At 45.0% G+C, this 20,140-nt stretch overlaps 1 protein-coding gene and 1 pseudogene across 1 annotated transcript in view; one reads left to right on the top strand and one right to left on the bottom strand.

The window, feature by feature from the left end:
* Positions 1-977: 977 nt before the first annotated feature.
* PSMD9 (proteasome 26S subunit, non-ATPase 9) overlaps positions 978-20,140 on the bottom strand; it is a 46,404-nt gene continuing 27,241 nt past the window's right edge. The window contains exons 4-6 of the mRNA XM_073626793.1: positions 14,080-14,181; positions 11,417-11,505; positions 978-1,176 (exon numbers count right to left, since the gene is read on the bottom strand). Coding sequence (XP_073482894.1) covers positions 1,149-1,176; positions 11,417-11,505; positions 14,080-14,181 — 219 coding nt within the window. The 3' untranslated portion in view covers positions 978-1,148. The remainder of the gene's footprint in view (positions 1,177-11,416; positions 11,506-14,079; positions 14,182-20,140) is intronic.
* On the top strand, positions 12,914-13,847 carry LOC141140040 (keratin, type II cytoskeletal cochleal-like; annotated as a pseudogene).

Here is a 20,140-nt window from a genome sequence, read left to right as displayed (position 1 = left end):
CAGCAGGTCTTTGGCGTGTGGGAGGAAACCGAAGTAACCGGTGGAAACCCACACAGACACAGGGAGAACATGCAAACTCCAGGAAGGTAGTGTCGTGGTTGGGATTCGAACCAACGACCCTATTGCTGCTAGGCGGAAGTGCTAACCACCTAGCCACTGTGCTACCCTGTAGAAAAATACTGAAGGATCCTTGCCAAACACACATTACTGTGCAGTCAAATAGATCCAGAGTCTGACCACATTGGGGGCTACCAAATCCCAAAAGGAAAAATAAAAGGGTCTCCAATAGTGTAAAAAAAACTTTTTTAAAAGGCGTTTATTGTAGGCACTGTACACAACAGTGAATTAAAACATAGAAGCTGCAGCAGAAGTTTAAAAAGTTCCGGTGACTAGGGTAGCAAGGAGACGCTACCCTAGTCACCGCAACTTTTTAAACTTATGCCTACAATAAATGCCTTTTAAAAACGTTTTTTTTAACACTATTGGAAGCCCTTTATTTTTCCTTTTGGGATTTGGCTTGGTGGACATGAGGCTCTGATCTGGTCACGGGAGGGACGGCTGGAGAGACGTATATTCCCTACATCATTGCTTTTCCTGATGTCTGGAGCTGACAATTTCCAATGCTTATCTGACCTTCCATAATAGAGGGTCCATCCCGTGTGGTATCTCACATACCGTATGTTAAGCACGAGGGAGTTTAATTTTGCTATTTATTTCTGACTTTTTCTATATTCATTCTATATTTACGGTCTATGCATATGTCTTTAAGTGGCATTGTATATTTAATATATGGATTCAACTTATTGTTAAGATTCGTGGTTTGATATTGATTGTTTTGTTTTTCACAATTGTCACTGCAATAATAAGAGCAGTGCTACACTTATTTGATTGACATTTTGACTTTGGTAGAAGTGTGTAAACATATTTTCTGATTTCTTTGCTCATCTCTATAAAATAAGTACACCTTACAAATATAATAAAGAAGTCAAAAATTTTATTTAGCACCTAGACTACAAAATAAACACATACAAATGAACTCCAAATCCAGGGGTTATCTTCACACTAGTTCAACTTCCACACTAGAAAAACTTTTGAAAACGTATTTTCTTGCAAAACCTTAATTTGCGGTCCAAATACTTAAAGTGAGATTATCTTTTGATTGGAATAATGTTGCACCTGTCAAAACAAAGATAACAGACCTTTAGGGTACCATGAAATGATTGCGCTCATTAGTTATATAGTATTTATGGGCAGTTAAAGTGATACTAAACACACACCATTTAATTTATACTGTTCCATTTCTGTGGATGGATGATGGCGCTGTAATTATTTTAACAAAAAAAAAAAAAAAAAAAAGTACCTTTTTCCTAATCGATATACAGCTGTCACAATACCCAGATCTTTCCCAGCCTGTCTACAGGAAAAATAAATCATGTAATACCCCAACTAAAAGGTTTACATGTAATATCCCACCACCATTGTGTTTATCTGGTTGTTAGGCATGGAGGAGGAGGGAGGGAGTGAGCTCTCATTTACCACTGTGTATAAGCCCACATGTGTGACTTTATAGTCACACGGGCTGCTCAGATGTGATAGGGAGGAAATGCTCAGCATAGAAACTCACTGAAAACTGATCATGTGCAGAGCTGCCAACACTGCTCTGCAAAATCCATAGCTGAATTGGGGACATGAACAGAAGGGGGAGATAGAAAACAGGATCAACTCGTTTTTTTGCAGAATACAGAAAACAAATCTCATAGTGACTGAGCGAGCGTGAACAGCAGGTAATACAGCATTTAGTGATAGTTTTTTTATGATGTGGGTTTACTGACACTTTAAATTAAAATGCCCGTTCAAATTTGAAAAAGTATGTGGTGGATGGTTAGCTATTCCTGGACTGCACCCCCATGGCACTGGTCATGGATAGATTGGTGGGGTAATGCATTGCTGGTCTCTGCAAGTTATTTTTTGAAATGCTTGTGTAATCCAAGTCAATGGAATATTGTATGCTAAATGTTTGCATTTGGTTGATTTACACTTTAGGAGAGAAGTGGGACTTGGAATGTTAAGTATCAACTTTATTCATTTTGGGCTGGAATGGAATGTTGATAGAGTGTTTGTAATGCTTTAATCATATGCAACAGAGGTATTTGGATATGTTTAGTTTTGGAATCAGTATGTTTGTACAAACCTAAAAAAGAAGTATAAAAAAAAAACAAAAAAAAAAAAACAGTTTACTAAATATTGTCCGACTGTAAACACCAGACGGTGCCTGGAGCAGCACAAAATGCCAGCTTGCCTACACCCCCGAACAGGAACCAGATCCAGTTGTGTCACCCCCGCCTGCACCTAAAATGTTCTTGGTATACAGGCATCTGATGTATATTTTTACCAATTTTGGAATGATGCATTTTTTTTTAACAGTTATATGTGACTAAAAACAAAGCACATTTATGCTTTAAGCCAGTGATTCTCAACCTGGGGGTTGGGACCCCCTCAGGGGTCGAATGATGATTTGCCAGGGGTCACTGAATCCTGGGCTGTTTGTGAAGCCTGCACCGCTCTCCCACCCTTTTTGTGGCCACCCACCAGGGCTGTCCCTGGAGCCTGTGGCCACCCAGCTGGGCTGTTCCTGGAGCCCACAGCTGCCCACTCAGCCTCTTTGCAGCCGCCCATTGAGTTCGCTGCATGGCTGGGGGGGCAGAGACTAGCGGTCAGCTGACTGGTGAGGAATGTGAAGTGGGAGAGGCTGAAGGAGACCCTATCTCCTAATTTCGGCATAGGTGTCACTGCTACGAGACACCACAAAGTCTGAGACACAGTGAGTAGCACTACCTGTGGTTATAGTTACCATTAAAAGTCCCCACTACAGTTCTCAGATCAGCAGATGACCTTCATCAAGAGCACCTAAGCTGGATGATCAGAACTCCCCCCAGCACTGCCACTCATCCCAACTTCACACCAGCACTGCCACTCATCCCATTCCCCTCACCATGGAATAAGAGAAGAAATAAAAATAGAGAATACATGGAAGGGAGAGGAAAAGAGCAGGATGAACAAAGAAAAAAGGAGAGAAAGAATAAGAGAAAGAACAAGAAAGACAGCTAGAGAGAGGGATGGGGATGTACCATAAGGGGTTTTAATACTGTACGAGTGGAAGGGACTCAGGGAGCGCTAAATGTCCGTGGGTTAGGGGCGAAAATTACTTGTCTTGCCCTGGGTGCTGACAACCCACGCTATGAAAATAATTTTACTGTTAGGGGTCCCCACAACTTGGGAAATTTTATCAAGGGGTCATGGCACTAGAGAGGTTGAGAACCACTGCTTTAAGCAATATATGCAACAGCTCATGGTTATCGTTAATTACAGTAATGAGATTTACTAATCTACTGCTGCCCAATGCACAGAACAAAATATGTCAGCTGTGGAAAAGTGTTTTATGACCAAACTGTCAATCATACTGGCTGAGCCAGATCAGTGGCTTAAGTAGCTATCAGTCAGAGAAAAGGTGAAAACTGAAGCTGGAATTTGCTTGGCTGGTATGTGCAAGACCCATATATTTTTTTTCCACTATACTCTTTTTTTTTTTTTTTTTTTTTTTTTTAATTTTTTATTTAGTGGTATGCGACATACAATGAAATGATAACTTCACAGAAAATGTTGTTCAAACAAAATAGCTTACATATGAGCACAAGATAGTGGTATCTGAACAAAATATAAGTAAACTCCATATATTATAACAAGGATAGCTCTATACATAAAAAGATACCTAGATACCCAGGAAGTATAAGACTAGGGCTTCTCTTCGATAGGGCAGTTAATCACTAATAACCCTCTGGGGATTAGCCCTAGATCCATGAAGGATTTGGGCATCCTCACCTAGGGGAAGGGTACTGTGGTGTGACCAGCTGGGGTCGAAACATACCAATTTTTGATTTAAAGGAGAAAAAAAATTAATAAAGGAGAAAAGAGAAAAGAGACTGGGGGAAAGAAACTGAGTAAAGGAAAAGAGGGGGGGAAGGAGGTGATGTGATGGTAAAGTGAAGAGGGTAGAGGTAGAAGTCCACCTAGAGAGCAAGGACCGCCCCAAGCTCTCCAGGCCATCTGAGGGCCATGGTTTGGAACAAGAGCCTCTGGCATACGCCTTGGCCCAACTATATCGTACGGAGGTATTCCTCTGAGAAGCGGAACTGGGTCCAATAAAACCACCTGGTCTTATGTTCCTCGGATTTATCCCGGACCGTTGCAGTCAGGTCTTCCATTCGCTCAATGTCATTAACCCTCGCGAGCCAATGGGCCACCGTGGGGGCAGATTGTTGCTTCCAGAGACTTGGGATGCAAGCTCTAGCAGCGTTGAGTAGGTGTTTAAGGAGAGATTTGTGGTATCGCTTACTTGACATGGGGGTGAGGTTGAGGAGCACAGCAGCGGGGTCATTGGTTAAGGAAATGTCTGTGAATTTGTGGATGAGTCGGAGGACAGGTTGCCAGAAAGTTTGTAGTTTTGGGCAATCCCAAAAAATGTGGAGAATAGTACCAGCTTGTTGTTCGCAACGCCAGCAACGGTCAGATTGATTGGGAAATATTTTGGCCAAAACGGCCGGAGTGCGATACCAGCGTGTGATCAATTTATAGGAGATTTCCTGATATTTGCTGCAAAGTGACGATTTATGAGCGAAGAAGAGTATGCGTTCCTTCTGTGGGGTGGTGAATGTTATTTGTAGGTCTTTTTCCCACTTGGTTAAGAAGGGAGGGTCTGTGGTAGCTTGTATGTCCATCAGTGTTCTGTAAGACCTAGAGAGGGAACCTCGGATTGGGCCATCACTCAGGCATATTTCTTCGAAGGAATGGAGTTGTCTAGAAAAAAGCGTGTATTTGGGTAGACAGCTGAGGAAGTGGGAGAGCTGCCCTGCTCTCCAACTATCCAATGAGATAGGTGCCTGTCCTGCTATTAATGCCCCTGTGGGGATCCAGCCCGTGGGTCCTAGGAGATGAGATGCGCGTAAAAGTTTTTTCGGGGCTTGTCTGGTAAAGACCGGGTCTGACAGGCCCGGGGGAAATCTAGGATGACCCAAGATTGGAGTCATGGGAGAGGGAAAATTAGGCAGGGAGGAAAGACGAAAAAATCGTTCCATCTCGGTGAGAGAGGGGCCAATCAACGGGTGAGCGGTCAGGTGGAGATCCAACCGCCCACCCGCCCAAGGCAGGCCAGCCAAAGGAACCTGTGCCATCTCCTGTTCCAGCGTGACCCATAGTTTCCATTCCCCGTGTCGGCACCAGTCAATCACCCGAGTCATGTGCGTCGCTGTGTAATAGAGAGCAGGGTCTGGGAATCCAATGCCTCCCCTCAGCTTCGGCCTTCGCAGCACCGTCCTACCTATTCGAGGATGTCCGCCTCGCCATATGAACTTAATAAACCTCGAACGGACCTCGTGAAAGAAAGTTTGCGGTAATTTGACAGGTAAGGCTTGTAACAAATAAAGAAGCCGTGGCATTGCGTTCATCTTCAGTACGTTGCATCGGCCGAACCAAGACAAAGCGAGTGGATCCCATCTCCTAAGATCTGTAGTGAGTGTTGATAGGAAGGGTTGAAAATTCAGGGCAAAAATGTCCTTTGGATTTGCAGGTATTCTGGTCCCTAAGTATTGAATGGAGCGGGTGGCCCATTTAAACGGGAAGAAGGGACGAATGCCTGCCAGCGTACGGTCTGGTACCGAAATATTCAGAGCTTCTGACTTTTGGAGGTTAATTTTGAAGTTGGAGAGATTGCCATAGCGTTTCAATTCTTGTAACAATGAAGGCAGGGATGTCACAGGTTTGGTGATGTAAAATAAAAGATCGTCCGCATACGCTGCTACTTTGTGTTGATAGTGGTCAGAATGGACACCACTGATATTTGGATTGTCTTTTACATGGCGAAGAAATGGCTCTAGGGAAAGGACAAATAGTAGAGGGGAAAGGGGGCACCCCTGCCTGGTGCCATTGGAAATCGCAAAGATGTCTGAGTTCACCCCGTTCACCCTTACCGTGGCTGTGGGTTTGGAATAGAGGGCAGAGATCCAGTCTAGGATAGACTTCGGCATTCCAAAAGAACAAAGTGTTTCCCGGAGAAATACCCAGTCCACCCTATCGAAAGCCTTTTCGGCATCGGTGGATAGGAGTAAAAGAGGGGTGTTGGATCGCCTTGCCTTCTCTATGACGTTTAATGTCCGGATGGTGTTATCCCTTGCTTCTCGCGTCTGAATGAAGCCTACCTGGTCAAGCGCAACCAAACGTTGCATTAGACTGTTGAGCCTCGAGGCTATGATTTTCGTGAGGAGTTTGATGTCGCAGTTTAGCAGGGAAATGGGCCTGTAGCTGGAGCACAGCAGTGGGTCCTTCCCGGACTTAGGAAGAACCGAAATAGAAGCTTGCAGCATGTCGGGGGGAACAGTATGTCCATCGAGTATGGCATTGAAGGCTGTGATGAAATGGGGGGCCAGCTGTGTCTGAAATGCTCTGTAGTACAGGAGCGTAAAGCCATCAGGACCGGGGGCTTTCCCCGGCTGTGTATCCTTCAAGGCATTAGCAAGCTCATCTATGTGTAGAGGTTGGGATAGTAGTTCCCGTTCGGCTTCCGTAAGAGAAGGGAGTTTGGCTTCTTGAAGGTATTCCCGAATGTTTGAGAGGGAGGGGGCCGAAGATCCAATGGCCTGTACTGCATCTAAATTATAAAGCTTTGAATAGAAATCTCGAAAGGCGGCTGCTAGGTCCGTGGAATCATGAATCTTGGAGCCTGATGGGGTCAAGAGAGCTGGGATGTATGATTGTGTGCGTTTAGCTCTTAATGCATTGGCCAACAAGCGGCCACATTTATCGCCATACTCATAAAAGGAGCGGCGAGCTTTGAGCAGGATATGTTTGGCCTTGTAAAGGGAATGCTCCCTGATTGCCTCTCTAGTCCGGAGTAACTCTACTTCCGATGTGTGGTCAGGGCGAGCTTTATGTTGTTTCTCCAAAACGTTAAGTTTTGTCAAAAGGTCTGTCAGAGTTTTGGCGTGGCGTTGCTTGGCCGCATGGCCAATTTTTATGAAGATCCCCCTAATGTAGCATTTATGTGCTGACCACACTGAGAGAGGGTTAGACACGGAGCCATTGTTGTTTTCAAAATAGGAACGAAGTTCTCTGCTGATCTCCGCCACTGTTTCAGGGTCTTTGAGAAGTGATTCATTCAGACGCCAAGATGGTGTCTTTGAGTGTGAGCATGGGAGAGTGAGGTCCAGGAAAACCGGAGCATGGTCAGATAATGTTATCTGGCCTATCTCCGCTTTGGAGGCTAAGGAAATTGTGGAGTGTTGTATTAGGAAAAAATCAATCCTGGAATAGGATTTGTGGGTTGGAGAATAGAAGGAGAAATCTCGTTCTTGAGGATGGAAAATTCTCCATATATCAACCAATTGATGGTCATGCAGCAGGTCTTTCAGAGCTCGTCTTGCACCTTGAGTTAGAGATGTTGATTGGGCAGATGAGTCCTTAGATGGATCTAAGGTGAAGTTAAAGTCTCCCCCCAAGACAAGCGTTCCCTCACGGAAAGACTCCAACTTTGTCAGGAAAGTTTGCAAGACCTGGGCTTGATTTGTGTTAGGTAAGTAGAAATTTGCCAGAGTAACTGTGTGAGAGTCGATTTTGCCCTTCAATAGCAAGAACCTGCCCTCTTGATCCTGGATTTCATCCAGGAACTGCCAGTGTAGAGATTTGGATAGTAAAATACTTGTCCCCTTGGATTTAGAGGAAGTAGAAGTACTATGGTAGCCCACCGGAAAGTGCTTGTTAGTAAGTCTCGGGACCTTATCTGCCCGAAAATGAGTCTCTTGGAGAAAGGCTACGTGCGCTCTATGTCTCCAGAGTTCAGACAGACAACTGGTCCGCTTCTCAGGAGCGTTCAATCCGTTAACGTTCCAAGAAAGGAATTTGAGAGCCATAATGATAGAGTGTCTGCTCCCTAGGTGGTGAGAGAGTATAGAAAAGGAAAGAGGAGAAGAGGGGGGAAGGTGGAAGTTGACAAAAAAAAAAAAAAAAAGGGGGGGGGGGGGGAGTTGAGGGAAGTGAGAGAAACTAAAGTATAGAGAAGAAGAGGAAAGATACGGAAAAAAAAAAAAAAAAAAAGGTATGGGGTCTATCAAGAGGTGTAACTCCGTACAGGAGAGCTACTGCCACCAGGGCAGAGTATTCCTACTGTGGGAGGAGGTAGGGCACGGTCAAGCGCGGAGTCCCAGCCATTGGAACCCCCGCAGCAATGTTCACATATTAATGAAATAACACTACCAACATGAAAGGTAAAACTATCATTGTAGATCTAACATTGGAGAACCGAACATATAAGCATATACAATCAGCAAAATTAATACTGAAAAGTTAACAATTAAAGGTTATCTAACGCCCTTAAATCAGGCCCAGTGTGCCATGTAGCGCACGGAAAGAGCAAGAAGATTAACAGTACTCCAGCTCTAGAGACACTTCCTAGTCTCAACTGCGTTTGGCACCGGGTTTACCACTTTTGTGTCTCACCAGGGGGCCATCCCTACCTTCCTAGGCTCGCCTGGAAAGAAGCCCGACCCGCTCTCTACGGCAATTCAGACAGTGTCTCCCGTTATAGGGCCCTTTGTGAGCGGTCCAATGCTAATGGGCACTGGAGCCGCCGAGGAGACCAGTGAGGCGTCAAAAAGGTATATGGTAAATGCACCCCATAAAAACTGTGGTTATTCCTGTCTCTGACCTAACAGCTCGGGTGCGTGGAGGCGATGTGGGAACACGGATCCGACACCTACCCCCACACGCCCATAGGAAGAAACAGACAAAAAGCAATCTAACAGTATAAAACAGTAGGGGATTAGCTCATGTAAACTAACTGTTGAATCCAATACTTTCCCCATCACCCGTAGCATTGGACAAGTCCTCTAGCTTCCTCTCTCTTCGTACGATGGGTCCATCTGCTGTATTCCAGGTTGGGGAATAAAAAAAAAAAAAAAAAAAAAAAAGGTGGGGGGGGGGGTTCTTTTCCTTTTTCTCCACCCCCCTCCCAGGAGACCCCCTCTCCGTGACTCTGGGACAACGCAGTGTACACTGTTTGTGCAAGAAATCCCATGGAGTGTTCATTTGGGAAAGTCAGGTATGTCTCAGAACGGTTCAAGGCAATAAGGGGGACTGGTGAGCTCCTATAAAACCGACTGTGAGGCGGTTGGGCCCTCCTTCGGTAATAGGAAAAAACCCCAAGGCAATGAGGAAAAAAACAAAAACAAAAACAACCAAAAAAAAAAAAAAAAAAAAAAAAGGGGGGGGGGGTAGGGGAGCCCCTCCAACCCCCAAGGATGGAAAAAAAAAATTTTTGCTTGGATACAGCGAGGGGTGAACACACCCCTGACAAGAGGGGACTGCCGATTACTTATTTCTTCGGATTCAAGAGGCTGGATCTTGGGGTGCCTGTAAGGGGCCTCTCTGTGATCGACGGTAGGCCCGGACCCTTTGTTGTCTTCCGTCTGTGGGCCGACGTTGTGGGTTCGACTGCACATTTACCAGGAGCCAGTTGGGGACAGTGACTGGGTTCATCCCAGCGAAAGTGAACAGGAGTGGAAGCTCTGAGGGGTGACGCAGGGCAAAGGCGTCCGTACCCTTACGGACAATAAGGTGGAACGGGTGGCCCCATTTGTATGTGAGACCCTTCTCACCGATGCCGTCTAGAAGTGGTTTGAGTGCTCTCCTCATCATCAGAGTTCTCCTGGAAATATCTGGGAGCAGGTGGATGGCCGCGCCATCAAATTCCAGAACACCCACCTGCCATGCCTGTCTCAGGATTTCTTCCTTGAGGCTAAAGGAGTGCAGGCAGCAGAGGACATCCCTGGGTCTGTCCGGTAAGTTCGGATTAGGGCCGAGAGTTCTGTGAACGCGGTCTATGGTAATAGCTGTATCTCGCGGGCGATCTAAGTAACGGTTAAAGATGGCGGTCACCGACTCGCGGAGCTCAGATTGTGTAATGGACTCCGAAATTCCCCTTAGGCGTATATTCTGTCTGCGACTGCGATTCTCTAAATCGTCTAGGAGTAGTTGTAACTGGAGAAATTGGTCATTAATTTCAGAGTGTGAAGACTGCACAGCCTGTATATTCTGGGACATTGCTCCCTGTTCCTGCTCCACTGCTGTAATGCGTGTATCTAGCACTGCAACTTCCTGTTTAACAGACTGTATCTCTCCCCTCATGGCCATCTCCATTCTAGAGGCTAGTGATTCAAAATCATCTCTGGTGGGGAGCTGCTGTAACAGTGTCCATAATTTGTGGGTAGGATCAGCAATGAATACAGGCTCTAACTGCTGGGATGATGTAGCTGGTGTACTCACTGTGTCCTGTAGCTGTAAGATGTTTGCTGTGTTGAAGCCAGAAGTAGCGTGGCAGGGAGAGGTGTATGGAGAGGTCTGTATGGAGCTGGGCAGCTCCTCTTCCACCCCAGGTGATACTGCCAGCGATCTTGGCAGGCAGGGAGATAGGTCACTGATGGGGGAGTATGGCGGCATCGTGAAATCTTCTCCCTGCCGCTGCGAGCCTCCACAGGTGGTCGTCTCTCCCCGGGTATCCCCCGTCACATGACTGGTCGGCGTCATCTTGGATACCGCCGGGGTAGAGGCGGACAGTTTGAGCTGTTTTAAATAGCGATCCATGCCGCTGGTAGTGTGCTGTTAGCGGCGGTTCGGTCTCCAATCCGTCTGTAGTGCTTGTGGATGCTGGTAATGTGTGGTATCGTGTCGTTGGTATGCTGCACGGGTGCCGCCGGCCGGGAGCTCACAGTACAAGCGTCCTCACGCCGCCATGCCGAAGCCACGCCCTCCACTATACTCTTTATATATTGCCAGTATGCATGTTGCTTCTGATGCAGAATTCCTCTTTGGAGAGCCAGAATTGCAGACGCCACAGGATTACATATCGTAACATCCATTTCCAAACTTAGAATTGCCGCTCAACCCTATCCAGTCTATGTGGTTAACATGTATAAGTTGGCCTCAGCCTTGCACCACTCCACATGCCACATCCTCTTGAGACTGAACATAGACTGGATAGGGTTGAGCAGTGATTTTTTTGAAGTATGATATACACTACTGAATGGTGATATTTTTCACCAGCACCCCATTCCTGAGCATCAGCGGGACTATATATACACACTTTCTTTTTTGCTTAGAGCAGCACTACAAGCATTAGCAATCCACTTCTAAACAGCATGTAGATTTTTTTAAAAAACACGAGGAAAAGGGGTCCGTTTATTGATTTTTTTTAAGGCGCATGCAAATATAAGGGGTAAACAGAATGTCTTCTACATTTTAAAGTCACAAAGGCATTGGATGTAGCTTGTTAGATCAATAATCTATAGGTGTAAACTATTTTCCCAAAACATACCCTAAAAGTCCTTTTCCACTCCATCGCTGTGGGGTTAATCCTAAATGAACAGACTTTCCATCCCGGATTACTGTCACACTTAAGGGTCTCTGGAAATACAACATTCAAGATTAATAACAAAACAAAAGACCTGTTTACTCAAAACCATTTGCACATTGTTTAATTAGAATTTTTTCTTAATACAGGACAATTACAATGAAAATGAATGAGTGACCTCAACCCGGCAATCCTCCTCTGCAGACTAAAATGTTCCTATTTTTTTTTTTTCAATGAAGGCTCCAGGATGCATGTGATCAATATGTCATAGCTGACACTCGGACTGCTTCCCAGTCATCAATGGGGATCAGAGTTATCAATGACAGCAGGATTGAGAGTTAGCAGCCACATAAAGTATCAACTACTGGCTCTCAGGGGGGTGTTTGGAGGTGGTGGTTGATTTATTAAAGTATCCCCCAGGGCACTGTACTAGGAAACTTTAGTAAAACAGACTGTGGGTGGGAAGAAATAAACCAAGAATAACATACACTGAACATGAAGTGTAAAGTGATTCTAAACCCTTTTTTTTTTTTTGGAATAATGAACATGTTATACTTACCTCCTCTGTGCATTGGTTTGCACAGAGCAGCCCCGTTCCTGCTCTTTTTGGGTCCCCCACTGGCAGTTCTGCCTCCTGTTGGAATTCTACAATAACGGCCATGGCCTAATAAACAAGATTCCATCCAATACTAAGCATTCTGTATTGAGATCTTTTGTTTTTATAGCAATACAAACATGTCAAAGATGCTTCGCATATGCTTTTAAAATGATCTCAGACTTTTATAATGGTATTGTTTACATGATTCTGTGTCCTCTCATTTTCTCGGATTCTTGTGTATTGTGAGCTGGACTAACAATAGTCCTCACATTTTCCTATCTGTTGCACATCTCCGTGACAATTAGGTGATGGTGATACCAACAAGCCATTCTGTATACACGGTCTGTATAAGGGCACATTTGTGTAATGACCACCTTCCCCTTCACTTGGAAGAGCAATAACATTTGAAAAAGTGAACAGGGCCAGGTGAGAATAAAGCTGGCCACTCTCTCTCATGAACCAGCCAAAATCCTATCCGTGGGTGGTCCTTTCGGCACCTGCACCTAACATCCTTTTAAGTGAAAAATCTGATTTCAGCACCTGCAGTGCTGTCTGTAAGAACACAATGGCCATAGCAGGAGATTTGTCCATCCTCACAGTTTAGCCTAGATGGAGGAAGCTGTCCATTTTTTCTGTTCAGCCAGCAGGAAAAAAAAAAAAAAAACTGCATGTATGGCCAGCTTAGGTAGTAAAAAAAAACAAAATCAGAAACAGTGCACTAGTCGAGCTTGTACGGACTCTAGCGCTGAGCTGCATGGATGGATCGCCATTCCCAAGATGAGGCTGCCATACCTTACTGTGCCTAGCATCACCTTAACCTAAAATCCTAAGGTTCAATCATCTAATCCAGGATTACTCCTATGTTATCCATTGATGCTGCTTGCCTACAGTACCTTCTACCATATACAGCTCATGCGCTTATTGTGGGCTCACCTAATACCTGAGTCTGTTCATAATCCCCCGTGTCCGCCGTGGGGGGATTTATGTTGGGTCCTGCTGTCCCATTGAACCTGCCTGAGTGGTTTGAAGAGCTTCGCTTGGCAGCTGGCAGGAATGGAAACGATCTACAGAATAGTAGAAATGAAATCGCTGAGCTCACTCAGACAATTCAGAGGCTTAAAGGGGAGATTGAGTGTGCTAAATCTCAGCGTGCTCCACTGGAAGCCGCCATTAATGAAGCTGAAGAACAAGGTGAAGCCGCTATCAAAGATGCCAAACATAAGCTAGCTGAATTAGAGGCTGCCCTACAGAAGGGCAAGTAGGACATGGCTCGCCAACTAAGAGAATACCAGGAACTGATGAATGTCAAACTGGCTTTGGATATTGAGATTGCCACGTATAAGAAGATGCTGGAGGGAGAGGAACATAGATTGGCTGGTAAAGGCCATGTGAATATATCTGTTGAGCACTCCAGTATTGGAGGAAAGCATCACTCGGGAGGCCACCATGGTGTACATCATCAACATTATCACCACAAGGGAGGATTCAGCTCTGCCAGCCATACTTCCAAAATGAAGCACCACTCTAGCCATGGGCACCATTGCTGAAGTAACTGTTACGATTGCTGTCCAAATGCCAATGGCAAACATATACTTCAAAGAATTATTGTTGTAGATGCAGGCTCTTGAGAACTCCCCCTGTTTTGCCATTGTATTACTCTACTCTATTGTGCCCACTTAGTGACCCATATTGTTAGTATGTAGTGTAAATAAAGTTATCTCTGCTCTTCTAAATTGCACTAAATAAACTATTTACATATCATTAAAAAAAAAAAAAAAAAAAAAATACAAAAAAAAAAAAAAAAAGAAACAGTGCACTAGAAATCTGTCACATTTACCATTTACAAAGTACACACCCGGGCTTTAATTTCTGGTTTAAAAAAAAAAAAAAAAGAGAAAGAAAAAATGTATAATAGATAATATATATATATATATATATATATATATATATATATATATATATATATATATATATATATATATATCTCTATTGCTACAAGTAATGTGAGAGGTTTAACATGTGAACTTACCCCCTCGCTGTGCTGAACTACAGTGGCAATATTCTGTAAATTCTGGAAGTTTTTCGAGTTTACTGAACCGAATGCGGTAATTTCATCTCCAACCTGCAGTCCCTTTGGAAAAAAATACGATAAAAAAAAGCAATAAGACTAACATTTAAAATAGGAACTCTTAGAATAACGAGCTTGCAGTACATACTTTATAACAGAGTGGGGATGCCAAATGCATAAGAAAAATCTTTAGCAACCAAACAAAAGTATCATTCGCCAGAGTGACTATATTATACTTATTAAAAATAGGAGTTTTATGCTTACTGTAAAATAAAAAAAAATTCTAGTAGTGTATTGTAAACACAAGAAGACTTGTACTGTTGAGTTATACTGCCACAACAGGAAAAATCAGACACTAAACAAAAAAAAAAAAAGGCCAGCCCAAGATAACTGCTTCTCCTGCCAGCATGCCTTAAATTGGCTGTTACTTTGGCAAACGCTTTAATTTCACTGGCAGTCCATCTCCTTTATCCAGCGATAACTCACAGTATAAGTGTTTATTTAAATCTATCCATCTAAAATACCTTTTTTTTCCAGTCATCTTCAGGCTGGTCACATGACTCCCGGTCGCTCTGTTACTACGATCCAGGGCTACAGTGGGAGGGGCCGAAATCTCCATCTGACTTCAGCCAGGATGTCACGTGACCGCTGTGCTGGCCACTCGGCACCTCCCACTGTAGCCCTGGATCGGAGGAGAGCGGCCGGTGTCTTGTCAAATACAGTCCCCTATCATATGGTGTCCTCCCTGTACTGCGCAGGCGCAGTACGGAGGACAAACGAGACGCCGAAAGTCTCCGAAGTTTAACAGCTGATCATCAGCTGTACACGGCGCCTGCGCTTTTATTCTCACCCTATGTCCAGGTTCATTCTCTACTATCCAAGTGGACATAGAGTGAGAATTAATAGTTGCCGAGCGCAGCAAGGCCGTGCCCGAAGCGTGGCGAGCGAAGCGAGCCCGCGAGGGGCCCTCTTACACAGCCATCGCTAAGAAGTGCCGAATCGCCGTGTACAGCTGATGGTCAGCTGATCAACTTCGGACACTTTCGGCATCTCCTTCTGCTCCGTACTGCGCAAGCTCTGCGCCTGCGCAGTACGGAGCGGACACTATCCGATAGGAGGACAGTATATGTCAGAACACCGGCAGTCAAGTCAACGCCGCGTTTGCAACTGGGCACCTCCCACTGTAGCCCTGGATCAGATGTAGGAGAGCAGCCAGGAGTCACATGACCGCTGTTTTGGCCACTCGGCACCTCCCATTGTAGCCCTGGATCGTAGTAGGAGAGCGGCCAGGAGTCACGTGACAACCGTGCTGGCCACTCGGCACCTCCCACTGTAGCCCTTGATTGTAGTAGGAGAGTGGCCAAGAGTCACGTGAACTCCATGCTGGCCGCTCGGTACCTCCCACTGTAGCCCTGGATCGTTTTAGGAGAGCAGCTGGGAGTCATGTGACCACCGTGCTGGCCACTCGGCACCTCCCCACTGTAGCCCTGGATTGTAGCAGGAGAGCAGCCGGGAGTCACGTGACCGCCATGCTGGCCACTCAGGACCTCCCACTGTAGCCCTGAATCGGAGTAGGAAAGCAGATGGGAGCCACGTGACCAGCCTGAAGATACCTGGAAAAAAAAAGGCATTTAGAGGCATAGATATAAACACTTACACTGAGTTATCGCCGGATAGAGGAGTGGGACTGCCAGTGTCATTTTGTAAATTTTTATGTACTACGAATAGCAGCAGGAGGGGGGGGGGGGGGGCGGAGACGGCTCACACAGACACAGGAGCTGACAGGCAGCAAGGGGGGGAGAGAAGGACAGAGCAGGGCTGCGGATCACGGAGGCACGAAAACTGTGGTCAGTTTATAGGGGGGAGGGCAGGAAGTGGCAAGATCAGCTAGGTTTTTTTTTACAGTTTAGAGAGGGGCAGATTAAACAGCACAAGCACTGTGCTGTTTAATCTGATTTTTTTTTTAGGTTACAAACACTTTAATTGTTTGGAAAAGCAGTACCAGGAGGATGATCATGAACACTGAAGGGCAAGACCTTTGTACCTCAATAGAATTCATAAAAATTATTTTACAGTGAGGACACAAGTCTTGTACTGTCAGGACAAACAGCAAACAAAAAGCGATCAGGCCCACAAAAAAAATAACAGAACTGGGGACTGGCTGCAGCTCAAGGAGTCACATGAAGGACCTTATGCCTAAAGCTGGCATCAGAAGCCTGAACATAAACCTGTTAAGTCCTGGAGGACCTGTGATTGAAGACTATGTAGCAGTCTTGCAAATCTGAGAAACCGTAGTCTGATGCTGAAAAGCCCAAAAAGGTACTTACAGATCTGGTGCCTTGACACAATAGGGGGTAGCTCCTTATCCTTAAGCCTATAAGATTGAATGGTCTTTCTGAGCCAACATGAACTGGTGAAATGAGAAGCTGGTTAACAGGGAGCATCAGAAATGACAGAGAGTCAGTATATTTTGAAAGACGCAGTGACTGCATGGTAAACTCTCCCAGCCCAAACTACATCCCTGCAAGGGAGGGAGATCCCCTTCTGAAGAACTGGAGCCAGACAGAGGGATGGAAGGACAATGTCCTGGTTGAGGTGAAAAGCCGAAACCAAAGCTGGCCATACATTATACAATTTTCTTTAGCTTTACCTTCAACTATGTAGTGCAGGAGTCTGCCCGATTGCATACAAATTGAAAGTGTTTAGGCTTGACCTCATATTATATGCAGTGGCGGTGCACCCATTAAGGGTGCACGGGCGCCGCCCCCTCTCTCCAGCCACCCCCTCTATGTAAAATAGATAGATTCAGGCATAGCATGAATCTATCCATAGTAGTAAATGTGTGTGAGTGCGCTACTCTTGGGAGGATTTTTCTTAATATTGCACAGTAATAGGATAGAGATGTAAAATTATGAGTGGTGTATGTTAGAAGAGTAGCGCACTCACACACATTTACTACTATTTTTAGTCCATTTCACTGAATGTTTTTTTTGAATGCAGCAACTCTAACAGGGTTTAAATGGGCAATTAAAGGAAAAGTTTTTTTTGCTCCGGTGACACATACATATTGATGAATCTATCCATGGCCGCTGTAGCCACCCCCTATTCAGGCGTCCGGCCCCTTTTCGGACACCGGGTGCCTGAATTGCAGCGGGGGGGGTGGGGGGGTTATGGGATTTAATAGGCTTCAAAAAAGGTGAACCCAGGTGTGTTGGAAAAGCAAATATTCATTCGCTTTGCTAACACTGAACCGCTTCTCAGCCCATCAGGAGGCACAAGTCTAATACCCGTCTCCTGATTGGCTGAAGCCAGAGGTGCTCTGATTGAACGCTGAAGGAAGAGGAGACGCACACACAGGAGGACAGAGAACGATGGAGGATGCAAAAGCCGTCGCCTGACCCGCCACCACCAGGATGGGGTAAGTGTGTGCCGGTCAGACGGCGAGGTGGGGGGGGGGGGGGTAACAGAGGCTGTATAAGATGGGCACAGAAGTTGCATATTATGGGCACAGGCTGCATATGACGGGCACACAGGCTGCATATGATGGGCAAAGGCGCTACATATGATGGGCACAGAGGCTGCATATGATGATTTTTTTTTCAGTATTTTTCAGTTTGTTTGCGCCCCCCAAAAAATTTTGAGCACCAGCCGTCACCGATTATATGATTTTGATAAATATAAAAAAGGAAAATTGTATAATGTATGGCCATAGGTGGGAAGGAAGTTTTGGATCTCAATAGCATCTTGTCTCTAGTCTCTGTAACAAGATCACAAGTGTTGAGACCTGACCCTTGAGAGTACCAAGCACCAAATGCTGGTCCAGACCCATCTGTGAAAAGGAAAGTATTCATCCCACATAGATTCAGAGATGTCCTTGTCTCTCAGAACCTGGACATCAACAGCCATGAAAATAATGCCAGCAACCACGAAGTAGGGTGGTCAGTTGGTCTATGAGACAGAAGAACCAGAAAAGCTGGTTATAGATTGCAGAAGGTCTGCCTGAAGTCTTATCCGGTTGGAGTACCACAGTTACTTGGGCTAGTTTGAAGCTATAAGGATCACAGGAATGCCCTCTATCTTGATCCTGCAAAGCAGATGAGGAAAGTTTTAAGGGAAGGCATAGATCAGGGTGCACTGATCCCCAGAGAAAAAAAGAGCTTCTACTTCCGCTAGAGCATACTTGTACCTGTAGACAAACCTGTTCAGTTAGTTGCTGAATCTGGAGGTCAGGAAGACCACATCTGATGCCCACCCAACTGTGACATAAGTCTTGCAACACTTCCGGGTTTAGGGACAACAATCCAGGTCCAGGCACTGCTGACTGAGGAAGTCTGCATGCTGACTGTCCATGCCTAGTAAGTAAATGGCAGAAAAGACTAGAACATAAAGTTCTGCCCCGGACAGGATCTGCTCTACCCCTTTTGCTGCAACAAAACTCCTTGTACTTCCCTAATGGTTCATATACCTAATGGTTGAATCCGGATTCAGATGACCCTCCAACCGTAATGCCCAACGTTGCAGGGACAATCAAATTGCCTTAAGCTCCAGAATGTTGACTGGAAGATGAAATTCCTCCGACATCCATGACCCCTGCACAGGCAAAGTGCCCAGGATTCCTTCCCAGCCTGATATCCCTCGTGAGGATCTTCTAGGCGACCATAAAAAGAACTTTACCAATGCCATAACAGGTTTCTCAGCCATCAAAGCCAGGGACAACCTGCTTCTCAGTGCCAGTCGAATCAGTCTGTTCAAAGACTGAACTGACCTGCCTCACAATGGCAGAATTTTGTGTTGTACAAGACTGACGTGGAACTGGGCAATTGGGACTGCCTCGGAGGAGGCCATCATCAGTCTGAGGACTCTTATGCCGAAGCTAGGAGTCAGGTGACTCCAAGACTAAAGAATCAGAAACTAAAATCAGAACATTTGCAGTTTTTCCTGGGGAAGAAAAACTCGAGCACTGAGATCGCAGTAAGGCTAGCAGATGGAACAGCATCTTGGTGAATACTCAAGGTGCAAGAGAAAGTCTCCCTGATGAATAAAGGCAATGACAGTTCTCCCACAGGGATTCAGGAGGCATGCTACAGGCAACGCCAGAACTGTTGAAGTGTGAGGTGGGGGCAAGTGGTACAGCAGGACTGGACTCTCTGGGGCTGATTTACTAAAACTGGGCTGCAAAATCTGGTGCAACTGTACTAGTAGCCAATCATCTTCTAACTTCAGCTTGTTCAATTAAGCTTTGACAAAAATAAAAAATAATAATAAAAAACACTGGAAACAGAGAGAGAAAGCTGCACCAGATTTTGCATCTTTCAATCCAGTCTAGAATCAAACATATTGCATAAGGCAATATAGTTCAGGGTACAAGGAAAGGTCTCAGGAACTCACAAACTCAGCTGCTTTCAGGCGTCCAAAAGGTGACCAGGTGACTGAAGATGAGAAGTAGGAAAACTCCATAAATTAAGACTCCATGTCACTCCTCCAGGCAGTAGCAGCAGTAGGAAGATGCTTCTTTAATGGTAAATGGGGGAAGAGCACAATAATCAGTCCACAGATGTCAAAGTATATGTGCTTTTCTGATTTGGATGAGTGTATGAATAGTGGTTCAGCAAGACTGTGCAGCTTGGTCTGTAATCTATATGGTAACAATTCTGTAATGCTTGGTGTGAATGAAACATTTTTTATAAATATTCTTGGTACACATTATTAGAACCAGCTGGAACACTGATCTTTTAGAATCAGTAAAATAACATTTGGAAAATTCATGAAGCAAATAAGATCCACATTTTTCTTTTATTCCCAAGAAAAATGAAGTTTGAATTCAATGTGTGTGTAGTACAGCAGCAGGACACTGTAAACCTACAAAGTTGTTCATCCTAAAGAGAAGCAGATGTATTGGTAATGTAGATTTCCTTATTTGGAAAACAAGGCTCCTATCAAGCCAGCTAAATCTAGAAAATGTGGAAATGCTTTGAAAACAGATAAAAGCTACCACGTATGAAATTTCCCCTATGTTTCCTGG

Source organism: Aquarana catesbeiana, linkage group LG01, assembly GCF_042186555.1.
Source record: "Aquarana catesbeiana isolate 2022-GZ linkage group LG01, ASM4218655v1, whole genome shotgun sequence".
NCBI lineage: Eukaryota > Metazoa > Chordata > Amphibia > Anura > Ranidae > Aquarana > Aquarana catesbeiana.
Note: the sequence above shows the minus strand (reverse complement) of the source record. Positions and strands in the feature narration are given on the sequence as shown.